The sequence below is a fragment of the Rutidosis leptorrhynchoides genome, chromosome 11 (genome assembly GCF_046630445.1).
Source record: "Rutidosis leptorrhynchoides isolate AG116_Rl617_1_P2 chromosome 11, CSIRO_AGI_Rlap_v1, whole genome shotgun sequence".
Taxonomy (NCBI): Eukaryota; Viridiplantae; Streptophyta; class Magnoliopsida; order Asterales; family Asteraceae; genus Rutidosis; species Rutidosis leptorrhynchoides.
In genome coordinates, this window is record NC_092343.1 from 212590995 (window position 1) to 212609260 (window position 18266).

Genomic DNA, 18266 nt, shown 5'->3' on the forward strand with positions numbered 1-18266 from the left:
TACTCCGTGTATGCAATAATTAATAATAATTGTAGATGCAAGCATTAAGACCCGTGACATTACAATATTATTATTTTAAGACAAATCCTAACAAATTGTTTAACCATCTTTACTGATGATATAATAAACGCGGTTTATCATAATTATTTTTTAATTGATTTTTCAACGATCGTATATTGCATGAACTAAAAATCTAGCAATATAATAATTCTAGAGAATCGAAATATAAAACGTATGTTAGTCCTAGGTGACATTTTAAATTAATTTTTTGCATCCTTGAAATTTAATTTAATTAGTCAAAATTCTATTATTTTAATTGGCTATGATTATGAAATATGTGTTAGCTTTTAGTTTTGTGGTGAAATTTTAGAAACGGAAAGTTTCGTGTCAAAAGTTGGAATAATAGAAACAACAAAATTTGGTACATACAAGCTACCGCAATTACAAACGCGAAAAAAAATTGCAAAAGCCTAATTTTGTTTGAATCACAGACGAAAAAAGATGACGCAAAAAACAACCATGTTTAAAGGTCAACAAAAGAGGAAAACTGTTCCTCCAAGTCGACATGGAAAAGCCCCCAAAACCCGCAAAGGTTTGATTTTCTATGTAATTTAAGCTTATTAAGTTTCGAAATTTAGGGCTTCATTATGAGTTTTATTGAATTCGCAGGGAAGAGAGTTATTAAGCCTGCTAAAGTCACCAAAGAGATGGATAAAGAGCATGTAAGATTTCTTTTTAAGTTTTTACCAGTTAAATTGAAATAAATTTAGTTAAATCTTTTAATTTTATAGTCTATTGTTGCTGTTGTTGTTTGTTATATGCACGTATTTCGTGCATCTATTTTACGATTTCTATAAGAATGAGTGAACCACATTTGTAGCCGTTTAATTGGATATTGATATGAACTAAAAAACAAATTGTGACATTTAGTTGACATTACTAAATCAGTATATTAAATAAGCTTAGCATTGTAACGCTTATCCATGGATTTGTAATAAGTTACAGATCAAAATTAGGATTGTCTGCCTTTGTTCCTTATTAATTGATCATAAATGCATTTCTTTGTCATGTTTACACATTGGAATAAAATATGCAGTTGGTAAATTTGATCAATTGAGTTTACTATACCTCAATATTGCTTATGAAATATGTTTATCAAATGCATTCTTTTTATTGGCATTCTGCTTTCTGTATATTTATTTATTTATTTTATTAACTCCTTGTAGATTTATGAGCACGATGTTATAAATTCTATTTACATTATTAGTTATTATTACCACTTCTACTTAAGATAGTTCTTCTAATCACTTTATGTATAAATCCTCACTTAAATGCCCTTACTTTTCTACTTAGTACTAGTGCTTACTTCAAAACTGATATTGCTTTTTATCTACTTATTAAATTATTAATTTTACTGATCCATTTAGTTATAACTCACACATGCTTTCACCATTCATGTGTCAACCATCTATTATCTTTTCAATTGCTTATATAGACTGCTTGGTTGCAAGGTTTTATAAATATTGATTTAACGAGGTATTATTCACCAATGAAATATACGAGGTTTTTCTACTACCTTTAAAAGTGTATAATAGCTTGGCTAACATATAACAGAACAAATTCAATGGTTTTTTTCTCTCTTTACTAAACCTTGTTTATTGGGCCCTTAAAACAAATCCCAGTTTCATATAACTGTGTTTTTTATCCGTATTAGTACAAACACTGTCACTATTGTTATGTTTTATTAATCATTGCATTTACAGATGATAAATTTGTAATTAATGTGATTTCTTGATGTTGTTATGATCAGGAATTGAGTAAGTTCATCAACTACTGTAATGAAGTGAAAGCAGCCACTGCGGCAAACAAAGAAGGTGGTCAACTGAGTATAGTCAAACATCAAACTGACAGTGCAAAGGAATAGTTTTAGTTTTTTGTATTTATAACGAGTGCGAATAGTTCCAAAAATTTGAATGGTTATTGTATGTTTTTCTTTAACGGCTTTACAGTCAACGCATTTGGTGATCCAATTACTTTGGTGATCCAATTACTAAACAATTAATATTGTTTGTAAGTTACAATTACATGTGTGTCCATGAATTAAATTGTATTATTTGGATTCTGCTTCTATAGTTGTATTACGTGCAATATTTGCTTCATATAATATGTTTCAGTATGTATCGAGATAGATTCAGATCTAATTAATATGCATCCAAAAGCATAATATGATATGAGGCATATATATAGAAGATAACGAGTATAAAACTCTATTTAACACGGCGTTGTTATTGGGTTTAACACGGCGTTATTGGGTGGTTTTTTGCTCCATCACGCTGCAACATGTTGGCATGATGGGAGCATCACGGGAAGAATTATTGATGAGAGCATCACGGGAAGAATTATTGGTGTGCATGATTTTCAACCAATCAGAAATTAGATTAATGCTTTTATAATTCATTTAATTGAATAAAAATAATAAAGCAACCTTATTACACTCTATCACCCTATTACTATTACAAACTTCATTATGTCATCACACCTGCTAAATCAACATTATACTTCACAAAAACACCCCATCACCATTAGAGAGCTTTCATCGGTCTCATCTTCCACCCCGCCCTCCCCTCCGCCCATAAGCACCCCGTTGGCAGTTATCCGCCTACACCTCCGCTCAGGCTTCAACCCTGCTAGTCGCCCACTTCTTTGTCTTTCTGAGGCATATTGCTGGACGGAACTCATGCTATACATACTTACATTAATGGTGTATCCTAAGGGATACACGCATAAAAGCATCGTTTTCGTGAAAAAGAAGGGATCGAAAAGCATAAAAGATAGCAATTGTAAGTAGTTTTTATTAATATCCGCCCAGCGCTCAGCAGGCCGCCCAGCGCTCAGTAGGCCGCCCAGCGTCATGCGTAAGCCCTGTAGGCAGCTTCTATGCTTAAGCCCTTGTTTAGGCGCGTGAGCGGCACGCAGCCACGTCAGCTCACACCAAAGGCGTTTCCGAATATATCGCATAACTGAATTACTCAGCGTTTGACACGTGTTTCGGAGAATTTCGAATATTCTGCGCCTATATATAGACCCCCTGGGTCACCACATTAAAGGAGTTGAGTTCAGTTCAGTCAAAGAGAAGCACATTTTCTCTCTCACATAGTACTTTCTCACTATAAACTTTAATCGCTTAGCAACAGAACGCTACACGGACCGATTTCAGATTGGTCCAAAGACTGATTGAGGCCACCCCACGGATTTCTCATCCGTGTTACGGGTCTGCAGGGATTCTTTTCTGAGGGCAAACATCAGTCGTCAACCTATCGCTCAACGCTAGACAGTTATAGTACTATACTGGTACCTTTCATCCGCTATATGGAATATAGTACCAACATACATGGTGTTTCATTTTTGAACTACACAATGTGGTGGGTTCCAGTTTATTCAAGGAGTATGTCATTGTTGGTAGTGTTTAATCATGGGTTAGTTCTGAAAAGGAAGTGCTGACGTGACGCTGATGTGATGGCTAATCTTGAAGAGGAAGTATGTCTTGGTTGGTAGCACTCTTATAAAGAGTCTAAGATACTAACAAAAAGAACCATACTTGATTCAAAAATGTAATGAAGGACAGCAATAAAAGGGCTCTCATGTTTTCAGCAACGCATGTTAAATCACCTATGATGGGTTTTAAGCTAGTGATAAATATGACACATATAGTAAATATAATTCTGTAGTATCCAAGGACCTATTTGTGATTATAGTAGATGCTCATACAAAATCCACTTGCTTACATTAACTGAACAGATAAAAATGTAAAAACAAGTGATAATAGCATGGAGTTGTACATGACCTATTTGTGATTATAGTAGATGCTCATACAAAATCCACTTGCTTACATTAACTGAACAGATAAAAATGTTAAAACAAGTGATAATAGCATGGTGGAGTTGTACATGAGAGGTGTATAGTTAGTATCATAATCTTCTTTTATATGCAAAAGTATTTTAGGCCAGAATGTTCGTATGCAAAGTCAACATGTTTCATGTATGTTGGGAGTTGCACAAAGTTGATAACATGCTCACAGAAGAGGCATGTATGTAAGGGCTATTGACTAAAACACCAATTTTCCAGCGAACTATGACGATTACCCTATTTTTTTTTTTTTTTTTTTTTTTTTTTTTTTTTTTTTTTGCCAAAATACCCTCGCAAGTCGCAAGGTGGCTTGTGACTCGGCGGTCGCACAGTCACATGACCCATTCGCAAGGCTCGGAATACACCTTGCGACTGGGCTCGACCAGGCGGGATCAGAAATTTTTAAATCGTGATAACTTTTAATCCGTAGCTCATTTTTAGGCACCGTTTTCTTTTTTTGAAACTGTGTAATTTTTAGAGATCTGGATGTTTCTTTTAATACCAAAGTCCAAATTTTGCTAAAAAAATGAACGCATGTTACGAGTTGCGATTTGTGTACAAATATGTGATTTTTCGAGTTGTGTAATATTATTCAAATTGATTAGGAGATTCATTTAGTTTTAATCATAAATGATGAAGAATTAAACGAATCACAAGTTATAATTTTTTATAGCAACTTAAGAGTGGCCAAAGTGCAGTTTAAAGAAGAAAACCAAAGAAAACCGTCAAAATTTAAGGTCTTCGAGGCCAAATTTAAATTTTTTTTTTTTTTTTTTTTTTGAGAAAGACCTCTTTTGTCCGTTTACCAACGGATCCATCTCGAAGAATTACACAATTTAAAAAAAAAAGCAGTGCCTAACACGGAGCTACGAGTCGAAAGATATTACGTTTCAAAGTTTACAAAACTTATTACATATATTCATCCAAGTCGCAAGGTCTAGGTCGCAAGGCTCGCAAGCCACCTTGCGACTTCTGAAGGTATTTTAGTAATTTTCTTTTTTTGAGGGCGAATTGTTATAGTTTATTTGTAAAATGAGCTTGGTCAATAGCCTTATATGTAAACACGATTAGGTTTATATATGCTAATTAACAGCCCATGGGTCGGTAGCCATTATGGGCCAAATAAGTTATCCTTACATAACTAACTTCTAGGTGAACTTTGATATCTTATTATGGCTATATTATTATTAATGATCCAATCCAATAGCTAGTCGATTGAAACTGAAGAAAGATTGATATCACCTCTAATGCCAGCACACAAGAAATTTGTTTCCATTTTACTGAGTTTACAAAACTAAAAGTATTTCATTATTATAAGTGAACCTATTAGGTTTTCTCAGCCAACACAAACGCTACTCACATAGCTTTTACCTTGATTTTTGGTTGTATCGTCTCCGTATTTCCCATATTACGACAACGTTTATAAAAAATTTGTATAGTGATTTAATGTTTACTAGTTTATAAACCACGAATTCGCGGGGCTATAAAATAAAATTTATGTTATAATGATACTTATAAAAAGTTTGTATAATAAATTACATTCAATGAACAACCTTTGTGAGAAAATTTTAATTGATTATAAGATGAAGAATAGTTTTAAGTTATTAATTAATTTGTAATATTACATGAGTACTGAGGCATCATACTTCCAAGTAGTTCCATCAGCATCTTCTTCAACTCATCTTCTTTAACAAGTTTTCCATTGTCCACATTGAACACCTTGCACGATTCACTTATAACCTGATCCATCTGGAGTGAGTCATTGTAATAGCAAACATATTACTTGAAAATTTCATTGTATATATATGTCAAACTTCATAAGTGTCAATTTGGTATTATTAAGTAACAAACTCTTTCAATTATTGCTAATGTTTGTATATGATGAGTTTACTTATTCAAATATAAATAACATAAACACTTAAAAGTGAAATATATACATGCAACAAAATAATTGGGGTAAAGTTTTATGTATTTTTGGAAACTTAATAATAGTAGTAAATAATGGTGTATCCTATCGTATACACGCATAAAAGGCATAATGGTTGCATAAAAGTAGCATCAGGAAGGCTGGAAACAACAGTTTTGTGGAGTTATCCGTCCAGCGTTCTCCGCTGTACAGGCTGCTCCGTTGTGCGTAAGCCCTGAAGGCCGCCTAGCGCGTAAGCCCTGGCCGGAGAACACCCCATTCAGCGTAAATTTCGGATCACAAGTAACAGAACGTATCATCATCTGACGCGTGTCCCCGAGCAATCTGGTGGATCTGACACTATAAATAGACCCATTGGGTCGTCATTTTACACAGTTCAGACATTCTGTCAAACTTGAGAGCTGAGATTTCATCTCTCTCTCTCTCTCTCTAGCACTTTCTCTCACTAGAAGTCATCCGGCTAGCACTATTACGCTCTGCGGACGACAGATTGATTAAGCCACCCCACAAGTTTCTATACTTGTGAACCGGGTCTGCAGGGATTATTTCCCAAGGGTAAACATCAATCGGCAACACTCCGCCCTCCTAAAACTAGATTAATTCTAGTATTGGGTTGACACACTAAGCCTTACCTCATAAGGAAATAGGTGTTAACAATGGCGCCATCCACTAATGCAAAGAACACACGAAACGGAAAAGGAACAAAAACAACTGAAGCTCCATTTGTACTTGAAGCAGTCAACAATACATCAACTGACGACATGATAACTGTTGAAGATGTACCTGTTCCGCCACTAGATGGTACGATTGAAGAAACGGTTGCTGAAACTGCAGAAAGGCTTAAGCATTTGGCAACTAATTCGGAGAAAAGGCCAGTAATCGAAGAAACGACAACCAAAAGTGCAGAAAGACTTCCAAACTTTGTTACTAATCCAGAGAGACGACCATTGATGCAACCACGGCGATGTCCATCATTTATACCTTTTCGACGGATGGCGGATGGCAAAGACAAGCAAATCATGAAAAGGCAAACTGTATCAAAGTACAGGTTGTCTAGACTACTTGACAAGTTGGGCAGTCTTATTGATGACTCTGAAGATGATAATGACTTGAGCTATGTTAATAATGATTCTGATGATGAGGTTGATGGCAGAGATGAGTTCATGTCTGAGAAGCAGGCAGTGTTGCTTTTAAATGACATCCTTAAGCAGACAGCTCCGGCAAAGTATAAGCAACGCTTAGCGCAGCCCGCCGTCCGTGCTGTGGCTGTAGATAATTTCTTCGCCCTCATTACTGGAGAGCAAGCTACAAAGCCACCGGCTATGGCAGAATCAACTCAGTGTTTCATTGATCGAATTGCTAACTATCCGTTGCCCAGGAATCTTGGCATACCGGCAATTGGAGTTTATGATGGCACAACAGACCCTGAGGATTTCCTTACTATGTTTGAAGGTGCAATGAGGTTGCAGCATTGGGATGATGAGGTAGCTTGTCATATGTTTCCAATGGTGCTGCAGAAAATGGCAAGGGAATGGTTTGCTAGCTTGCCGCCAAGAAACATTACAAGTTATTTGGACCTATCGTGCAAAGTTTGTTATGCAGTATCAAAACCTTCAAAGCTGTACTTTGACACATCTTGATGCACATGAGATCACAATGCATCACAATGAATCCTTGAGTAATTTCATGAAGCGATACACACTTGAAGCACAGAAGATACCTGATTGTCCAGAATCTCAGCTAGTATCTGGTTTTATTTTTTGTTTGGATCAGCGACGGTTTAGTGCACTTGTTCATGCGTTAAGGTATGACTTGCCAAAAACCTTGCATCAGGCGTTGGAAGTGGCACAGAAGCATGTTCGAGCCGGTGAGCGGGGGATGAACAAGTTTGATGGCAGCAGTAGTAGCAAACCGCACAACGGAGGGCGGTACTTTGACAGAAATCAGAGGAGGAATGAAAATTCCAATGGTGGATGGAGAGGCAACAATCATCCCAATGATTTTCATCACAACAGAAGGCCAATAGAGAGGCATCCGTTGATAATGGCGCTGACTAAAACTCCAAAAGAGATTCTTTTCACTGAGCCAATCCGGACCACTTTCAATCCTCCGGCACCTATGGAAGAAAGAGAGGGTCCAAAAAGCGAGCTATGGTGCGACTTTCATGAGGCATGGGGTCATGATACAGATAATTGCAAATCTCTGATTAGAGAAATCATCGCAAAGATCAAAGCAGGAGAGTTAAACCACTTGTTGCCAGGCAAACAATACAGGAGGAATGATCCTCGCAGGAAATTTGGATGGCAAAAGAATGATGGTGGAAGAGGTCGTCGAGGAGATAACTGAAGAAGGGAAGAGCATGGCGGAGGAGATAACAGAAACCAGTACGGAAATCGGATCACGGAGCGTGAGTCAACTCCAGACGTTGTAATCAAAATGGTGTGGTTGAATGGAAGTCACTATGAGGACGGTGAGCAGTCGGATAACAATGTTGATAGCTGGAGATATGCTCCAATTATTTTTCAACCAATTCAAAATTGGGCTTTGTCCGTTCAGCCAGTGGTCATTTCAGCACAAATTGCAAACAAGTTCATCAGCCATATCTACACAGATACAGGCAGTGAGGCTGACATCTTTTATTGGCATTGTTTCAAGGCTTTTCCAAGGCATGTGCAGGTAAGAGCTAGGCGGACGAGTTTGAAGGTTTCAGGGCTAACAGGAGCGCCAGTGAATGCAATGGGAAGAGTTCGTTTGGAGGTCGTTTTGAGAACATTTCCACTATTGAGAACCGAAACAATCGATTTCACTATTCTGGATGGCAACTCTCGATTTAATGTCCTTTTTGGACGGGCAGCGTTAGCTAAATTTGGAGCGATAACATCAACGGCTCATGCAGAGATTAGATTCCCAACTCCGAATGGAGTAGCCGCCATACACTCACAGTATGTGGCACCAACAAGGGAACGATCCACATTTGCAAACTTACCAGAAGGCAATATGAATCAGAAGAGGCGTAATCGGTTGTTCAGGGAGAATGAGGTTCAGGAGTTCTTTATACCATGATCAAGTGTTTAGGCCGGACAGCGCTAGGCGCTTGGCGTTTGCAGAAACAAATTCCAGCATTTTCTTAAGAACAAAATTTATCATTTCAATAAGAGCAGTTTGTTAGCATTTCTGAAGAACAAAATTTATCAATTTACTGTAGACCATTGTGGTCATCATTACAGTGCCTATGTCTTCAATAGCATACACTAAACGTTCATGATGTACTAATTAGGCTTGATCCACCTAAATTCGTCATCAATTGTTTATGTATTGCACAGTATTGATCAATAAAATTTTATATTTTTCTTATGCAAAGTGCTGCCTGTGACAAATGTAAAACATTACATTTATATCCTGCCCTCAGAAGGAGAGTATTTTTTATACCTCCGATGGCGGAAGCTTTTGTGCCGGCCAGCAAAGGCACAAGGGATCGGCTAGAAAACGTTAAAGTTTTACTAGAACGCACCGAGACAAAATGCAAAACTCAGATACTTGTCATGACAAACATTATAAAAACTTACTTCACATAACGAAAGAAGTTTATATTTTATATGAAGGCCAAAAATATTACACAATTCTTCCTCATATATTTTATGACGGAAGGCGTATGACGGATAGGTCACTAACCCATAACTAATCTTCACACAATATTTCAAAAGTTCTTCCTCATATATTTTATGACGGAAGGCGTATGGCGGAAAGATTATTTTATAATCACTCTTCAAAGAACACTTCATAACTATTCCTCATTAATTTGATGACGGAAAGCGTCTAACAAACTACAAATGTCCTACTACATGTTTGAAGGCATAATGTTTGCTAAGTGAATTTTTGATCTGTTACTCATTTAGCTGAAGTTAACAAATGCAAGACACCCAAAAGTGAATTACCTTAAACAATTTTCAAAATGCTTTGTTCAGTTATACAATATACAATTGTATATGAAATTTTATGGTATGTTTAGTGCATATCAGAAGGGTTATAAACAACAAATATCAAAGTATTTGGTGCAAGCATATAAACAAGCATAATCACTACAATAAGCATATGTCTATGGCATTCAAATTATCAACGTTTATTACAAATGGATGTTCATCACATAGTTGCAAATTTATGAAAATTGAACATTGAGCACATCCTGAGCAGAGGACTCCTCTCTGCTGCATACATCATCATACACATCTATTTTCAGGTTAACTAACTTGGCCATTGCTTCATTAACCTTCTCCAATGTTCCAGGAGGCATCAGATTAGTAATAGCAGCAGGGAGAGTCTGGTTTGGAGCAAGGCGTCAGGTCAATTTATCTGTTACATCAGCAATAGCATGGGTGCGCATAGCATCAACATAATCATTGTAGGGGTCCCCAACAAGTTTGAACCCAAGAACCTTCGCTATCAGACCCGGTATACCCTTCTTAAGCTCGGCAAAATTACCCTCGCCTTTCTCCACCCTCCGGAGAAGCTCAGCAGACTTTTCCCTCTATGCACTCAGCTGTTTCTCCAGCTCGCTCACTTTCACCTGCTCCTCCTCAACCTTTTTCTTCTCAGCATCCTTTTCCCCTTGCAGTGCAGCAGCAGCAGCATCTTGAGCACTTTTAAGCTCAACTTCTCTAGCCTTTATTGTTGACTGAGCATCGCTCAAGGCACGCTCAGCATCAGCAGCTCTCTTGCGAGCATTGGCACCTTGAGCAATCTCAGCGCGGGCAAAAGCAAGTATGGACTCCTGTTGCTTCTGCAGTTGCAGAACGGAATCCAGATGATTGGTTAACAATACATGAGCTGCAGCAGTTGATTCCCTGAGCTGCTCAGAGCGGAGAGTGGTGAACTGGGGTTTTAGCTCAGGGATAGCATAACTCTGTAGAAGAAAAATTTTATGGTTAATTTCAAGCAACTCACATAAATAAATTGCAAGCTTATACATGCAGGAAGTTTCATTATTCATACATGAAGAGTTGAAAATTATGTGTCCTTAGTAGCAGGATTTTGAATGATCGCCTGCGATGTCCTCACATGAGCAGGAAGAGATGGCTCTTGAACATTGGACGATGTGACAGCAGGGTTAGTGGCACTAGAAAGAGGAGAATGATAAGCAGAGTCGCCTTCCGGCCTCTCTTCATGGAATTCAGATTCCTCAAATGGAGTAAAGTTTCGGTCAGGAGTTTTCAGACCCTTATCTCCTTCACCTTCAAGGTTCTCCTCCAGCCTCTGCTCACCGCCTTCCGTAGCCTTCCCTTGGCTATCATCAGACTCTGCTAAAATCACTAACAGAAACAAATTAGCATTTTGAACAAGTATAACAGTTATAAACAGAGACATGTGCATTATCAAGAACGAGCAGAATGGACATACTTCTTCTGCGTTTTTGCTTTTGGCTCCCCTCTGTATTCTTCGCCCTCTTAGAGCCTATGCTCTTCTTCCTTGTCTTTTGGGATAGAGGAGGAGTGGGGTTTGTTTCGCCTGTAATGTCAACCGAACCTGATGTCTACTGCTCGGCGGTGGTGGTGTCATCCGCTGTCCGTTCAGTGTCTGTCTGTTCAGACCCGAACTCACTGTCAGAACTGCTGACAATGATTTCTTCTCCCTTTTCAGCAGCAGCAGCAGCATCAGCAGCAGCTCTCTCTTCCTCTAGCTCTTCAGCAGTTTTGTCACGAGCAGTGACCTCTACTTCATCATCAAGATCAACGGATAAAAGAGCAGAACGAACCTGCATCACGGAGTTGGCTGCAAAAATTAGACATAAACAGCAATATAAGCAAACATGACAAACAATAGACACGCATTTATATATAATAGGATGATCATATCACATCCTACCCTGGTTTTTCTCACGGAGTACTGGCACAGAAGTGCTCGGCCATTCTTGACTCACTTTGCACAGCACAAGAATTCCCTCATACCTCTCGTATGATCTGGGCGGAAGGGGGAGCTCTTTCAAACTATTTACTATTCGCTGCTCTGCGGCAGAAATCTTAACACCCTTTCCTACACCAGCATCAATAGCACCCCATTCCCGGACAACGGAGTACTCCTCCAGAATAACAGTCTCATCAACAAAGAAAAATGGACTTTTTCAGTCCTTCAAGTTTGATACTCTATTTGTACCAACAAAATGAGTATTTCGTTTACTATCAATAGTAAGCCAGCAGTCACTAATTGTGCGAATTCTAAACAAAGAGATAAAAACTTTAATGCGAGGCTTAATATTAGCAGCATTGCAGTACATTTCAAAAAGGATGATTTTTTGAAGGCCATGGGGATGCATTTGACTAAGGCAGGCCTTATAATATCTAAGAAGGCGAAGGAGAAAGTTAGTAAGGGGAACACGGAGGTTGCCGTGGGTAATTTGTAAGGCGTATAAAGTAATTTTTCCGTCAGGAGGGTTGTCAGCAGTTTGTTTGTTGGTAGGAAGAACAGGGTTGTATTGATTAAGATGGCGGAAGGCAATCTTTAAACCGTCTAAGTATTCACTTGTCAGTGATGAAGCCATCGTGCTAACTTCTGGAATGTTAGCAGTATTTGACGAAGAAGGCTTTGCGTGTTCTTGGCCAGTACTAAGTATAGAAGCCATAATAATACAGTAAAAAGATATCAACAAGAAGAAAATAGCAGAAGGATGAAGTATAACTGACCTTGGAAGATGCTAAACCTTAAAAAGTTGAAAATTGAAGAATGCGATGAAGATTTGGGGAGAAATGTGCTTTTTAGATCTTGGCAAAGGTAAAAAAGTGAAGATAAAAGGGTTATGACGGTTTATATAGGAGTTCAGCGATGCAATTTTTATGGCCAAGATTGAGACACGTGTACGGGCGAGTTTAAACGTGGGGTACGAAATAACACTTTTACAGCTGGAGGCGCGTGGAGGATCTCAACCGTGCAAAATTAATCATAACAGGGTCAGTAAAATTCGTCTGCATTTAATGCCTGTAATGTTTTCCCCGATGCAAATGGGCAATGAGCAGGCTAGTTTGGCATGCGTTATCAAAAGTTTAATAACTTAAACATTTTTCAAATGCTTAAGTCATTAAACTGGGGGGACTTAATGGTGTATCATATCGTATACACGCATAAAAGGCATAATGGTTGCATAAAAGAAGTATCAGGAAGGCTGAAAACAACAGTTTTGTGGAGTTATCCGTCCAACGTTCTCCGCTGTACAGGCTGCTCCGTTGTGCGTAAGCCCTGAAGGCCGCCTAGCGCGTAAGCCCTGGCCGGAGAACACCCCATTCAGCATAAATTTCGGATCACAAGTAACAGAACGTATCATCATCTGACGCGTGTCCCCGAGCAATCTGGTGGATCTGACACTATAAATAGACCCCTTGGGTCGTCATTTTACACAGTTCAGACATTCTGTCAAACTTGAGAGCTGAGATTTCATCTCTCTCTCTCTAGCACTTTCTCTCACTAGAAGTCATCCGGCTAGCACTATTACGTTCTACGGACGACAGATTGATTAAGCCACCGCACAAGTTTCTATACTTGTGAACCGGGTCTGCAGGGATTATTTCCCAAGGGTAAACATCAATCGGCAACACTCCGCCCTCCTAAAGCTAGATTACTTCTAGTATTGTGTTGACACACTAAGCCTTACCTCATAAGGAAATAGGTGTTAACAGTAAACATTTAGATGGCCTTCTATATTCTGATCTACTGTTTACGATCATTCTTATCAACACAAGGATTAGTTTGAAACAATCGAAACGATGAATAATGTTTATGATTGAATACCTACCTGATAAACAGCACCAAATGGTGGCAATCCATCTAAAGAAGCAATAAGATCGAGCTCCAGACGAATACAGTCCTTGGAGATTCTCCGATTCCGATCTTTAGGCATTTGCTTTACTGCTGTATCTATAGTCTATATTCCAGATTTATGTTATGAGAATTAAAGTAGCTATAATATATAACTTGTACCATTCAAATCCACTTGAATGACATCTAAGATTGTCGATTGATTGTAACCGTTAGATAGAATAAATGATTTGAAATAAAGCATGTCACAAGTTGTGATACGATAATTTTGCTATTAACCTGAACCAATAAATATCCCTGCTTGTAAAACTTAGGGCAAACAGAGTTGACGATTTCGACCCATTTACTTATGAGCGGGTCAATATGGGTTACAAAAGAAGTAGCTTAAAATACTGTACCTTTTGTTTGCACTTGTTGTAAATTTACAGGAATACAAGGAACTTGAAAGGCCTAAAACATAAATAAAAATTTGAACGGTTAATATTTGAAGAGCTTCCACATGATACAACATATATATTACCACAAATCACATGCATATTACCATAGACAAACATCACTTATGATTATTAATAAATTAAATAGATTGTAAAAAAAAAAAAAAAAAAAAAAAAAAAAAAAAAAACCACATATGTCTAAAGTGCATTCGAAGTTAAAATTGAACATAAAATAAAATTTCTAATGTAAGTAACCGAAGAAGAAAATAATATAAATTTTATCAAAAAAAAAGAGTCAAGGGAGTACTCAGAAGACATACTACATTTAAATCCTAAATTTGTGAACTGTCATTAGTCAAGTCAGTCTTCTTTTTTGCTGCAACAGCACCCGTCTTAGCCACAACTACTGGCTTGTTTAGTTCCTCCTACATAAAAAGTAAAATGCCAAACATTAAAAGAGACTCATGATAACCTTTGGCTCTTCTTGTAAACATGTACAACATACCTACGAACACCGTCATGAGCAATCAAACTAATCAAACAAACACAGGGTCTACACTTTAAAAAAAAAAAAAAACCCAAGAATAAAATCCGACCCATCTTAAAGTAGAGCCCTTTTCCCTACACTTTTTTTTATGTACATTAGGTAATAATGAAGTACTATAATGGGTTTTAAGATATAATATGCTAGAGCTGGCACAACAGGAAAGTCAGGAAGGTTGAGTACATGAAAGATACCTGCAACAACTGCAGAGGAGTGTGCATGAGCATTTTAAGGATCAATAGTCATAAGTATGTGCATAATTGTCTAGTATGTTCATTATGCAGGCTCATACTTGATTTAGATGAGAATAAACGAAATTTGTAGTCAACACTAAAGACTATGACATAGTTATGCATAAAAAACTTAAAGCTGAGTGCTTAACCTACGATGTAGATTATACCTCTACTGCCATCGTGTGCTGCTTGCGGTTTCCGTGTGATTTTTAATCATCAAAATCACGGAACTGGATGCTGCTGAAACCCCAATTTTTAAGTAAAACAGTGTTGACTAAAACTATGGAATCATTAATTTAAACTTCATGTTCAACAATTAGTAAAATGAAATAGGTAAAAATTGCACTTATAGTTACCATTAATTATTTGTCATAGCAAAGAAACAGCCATCTTTGAAGGTGCATTCGAAGAACAGTCTGACTCTCTTGGGAACTGATGTCACGATTTTATGCCCTGCAAAAAAAAAAAAAAAAAGAGTGCTCAATCAGCGTATTTTCACAAGTACTCGGTAGAACAATAAATCGAACAATCTGAGATAGATATACCCCAGTGCAAGTTACATTAGTATACAAAGTTGGCCTGGAAGATACAGCCAAACTCAGACTTGCTCCTCATAATTGCTATTCTCAACAACATAAGGCCCAAGACATTAAATATAGACATAGACCATTTGCTAGAAATGATGGTTCACTACAATCATGTTCTTGTATTTCTTTGTATATTTAATTTTGTTCCTTCTTTTCAAGAGATGATTGGTTGGGTTGGTTATACAGTAAATTTTTTTAGAAAATGTGTGGTATCTTTCTGTTTCAAATTTGTATGCAACATACTTACATAACCATAAGTTAACGAAGCTAATTAAACTAATACATAACATAAGTTAACCAAATTAATCAAACAAACACAGGGTCTACAATTTTTAATGATATTTCAAGAATAAAATCCAACCCATCTCATAGCATACATTAATCTATAATCTTTTTAATTTCAAGGTAGCCCCAACAATGAAGAATTTAAGAAACTATCGGATCAGATATGACAAATTAATTAAATAAAAATTAAATAAAAACCCTAATTCAAAACTTACATTGAATTGATTACTGTAATTTCATCAATGCTATGAATACGCCAAGATTTCGGATAATCGTCTCGGAATAATGAAAGATCCAAACATTGCAGTGTTAATTATCGGAATTGGGTCAATTAGATCAGAATTTAGGTTTTCGAATGTATCAATCAATCAATCCTTCTCATCAATTGTAAACGTAAATCAAATAACTTTCAGGATCATGTATTAATCGAGTATTCAGAGAATCAAGAACATCGTGACTTTGATTTATTAAACGGGTTTGGGTTTGATTGTTTTATAAAAAATGACGGGATCATGTAGAACTGAATTAAGGAGTATTTTTGGGTTAGACCACCCCTATGGCAAGCTCATTAACAGTAATTAACCATAGACATCACTTAGTTACACGCGTTAGTTACCCGCTTTCACCATAAATTTAACAGAAGAGTTATAGGAATTACGGGTCCCAGTGCTTTTTATTGTTGGACTTGATATTTTATTGCTTGTACGTTGTATATTAAAAGGAGTATTGTTTTAGCCATGATAGGGAGTGTTTAGTTATGAGTTAGTTATAGGATATTGGTGTTGATGTGGCGCTGATGTGGAAGGTTAAGAGGATGAATAGTTTAGTTACGATAGGGAGTGGCCTTAGAGGTGTAATTTAATTTTTAGCGTGACGTACTTTGCTCCAGTGAAACGTATTGTTTTTTTATACGGATGAGATTAAAGGGTTAATTCTCATCTAAGGGTTGAGTCTTTGACATGTAGGATTTTTTAAATTATGGTGATATAAATAAAGTTTTGTTATAATAGATAAAAGAGAAAAGAGAAGAGATTACTCGGCAATGTAATCTTGTGGACAGTTCCCATCCCTAAATAGATGCACTTAACTATTTCAAACTGACTCATGATGTATTTAATAAATAATAAATAAATACACATTAAACCAAGACACCAAGTAAATTAGTAACATCTAGGTTAAGTGCACTTTGAAATCTTATAGCATACATTTTAGCGCCTATTCCCACACATGAATGAATCTGTAACCTCTATTTTCCAATAGAAAGGTAAAAAAAAAAAAAAAAAACTTTTAACCTGATAAGTGCATCTTTTCTTTTTTCCTATTAAACATGAACTAGTAAAATGGGCCCGCGCGATGCCGCGGGACCTTTCGGGTTAACGCGAGCCGAGCGGGAAGATATGTCCCGTTGAGTATTGAATAGAATCCGAGGTATTTAGCGTTTTTTTAGAAGTGTCCGTTTCGCGTATAGTTAGTCCCGTTGTGTTCGTTAGATTTTTTTTGAGTTGAACGGTTGGTTCGAAAAAAATTAACGCGAGCCGAGCGGGAAGATATGTCCCGTTGAGTATTGAATAGAATCCGAGGTATTTAGCGTTTTTTTAGAAGCGTCCGTTTCGCGTATAGTTAGTCCCGTTGTGTTCGTTAGATTTTTTTGAGTTGAACGGTTGGTTCGAAAAATTTTAACGCGAGTCGAGCGGAAAGGTATGTCCCGTTGAAAATATGGGTGAAGTTTAATTAAGTTTTTTTATTAAAATATTGATTTTACACTTGATACCCCTGGTTTGAGGGTTGGGATGTAACTTTTTACATTTTTTAGGGGGTGTTTTGTATTTTTTTTCCCCTTTTTTCCTTGTTGTCTTTTTTGGGGGAAATTGGGTGGGGGTTGGGATAAAACGATCAAACTTTGGGTGTTGGTTAGTATATATGGTAATAATAATGGTTATAGTAATAGTAATCTAACATTATATGGTAATTAACCCCCTTAGACCATGAAAGTTAACATTTTTGTACTCTCAATGATTTGTTACTTTACATCAACAATGCAACACCTAATTAAATTAAATTTTATACTATTTAATAGAGGTGTTAAAACTACAAGCCAATTACAAATGACCCTACAAATCAATTACCTAATTCTCCTTTCACCATTATAGGCAACTAAAAAAACACATTCTAAATTCTAATCTAAATACTAATATAGGAAAAATTTTATAGTGTCACTAACAATCACTAACCCATGCTCTGTATTATCAAAAAAGGCAACATTAACTAAAAGATAAACAATCAAATTAATTAAGACAAAGGGAAAAAAGAAACCTAATTTCATATAATCGACGATCAAAGAGGGCAAAAGAGAAAAACGATACTTAACATATATTTTTATCCCATATAAACAGTAAAACATAAAGCGACAAAAAAAAAAAGTGAGTTCTAGTATTTTTGATCAATAATAATGTCAAGAATATATATATATATATATATATATATATATATATATATATATATATATATATATATATATATATATATATATATATATATATATATATATAT

The 18266-nt window shown here is 36.6% G+C and overlaps 2 protein-coding genes across 8 annotated transcripts; one reads left to right on the forward strand and one right to left on the reverse strand.

Annotated features, from left to right (window-relative positions):
- The first annotated feature begins 372 nt into the window (after positions 1-372).
- LOC139877920 (uncharacterized) lies at positions 373-2035 on the forward strand. The gene is made up of 3 exons (XM_071865321.1): positions 373-592; positions 670-722; positions 1811-2035. Exons 1-3 carry the CDS (start codon positions 502-504, stop codon positions 1922-1924), a joined length of 258 nt encoding a protein of 85 aa, XP_071721422.1. The 5' UTR covers positions 373-501; the 3' UTR covers positions 1925-2035.
- A 3518-nt stretch (positions 2036-5553) lies between these two features.
- Positions 5554-16258, reverse strand: LOC139877079 (uncharacterized). Of its 7 annotated transcripts, none has more exons than XM_071864486.1 (7): positions 15932-16258; positions 15201-15297; positions 15012-15081; positions 14388-14492; positions 13611-14083; positions 11228-11582; positions 10838-11127 (listed from the first exon to the last, which is right to left on the reverse strand). In XM_071864486.1, exons 5-6 carry the CDS (start codon positions 13713-13715, stop codon positions 11361-11363), a joined length of 327 nt encoding a protein of 108 aa, XP_071720587.1. In that variant the 5' UTR covers positions 13716-14083; positions 14388-14492; positions 15012-15081; positions 15201-15297; positions 15932-16258; the 3' UTR covers positions 10838-11127; positions 11228-11360. The 7 variants fall into 7 exon arrangements, 5 of the variants coding, with proteins under 5 accessions (XP_071720587.1, XP_071720590.1, XP_071720589.1 ...); XM_071864489.1 differs by having other exon boundaries at positions 15012-15084; XM_071864488.1 differs by having other exon boundaries at positions 13611-13739; positions 14032-14083; positions 15012-15297.
- Positions 16259-18266: the final 2008 nt, after the last annotated feature.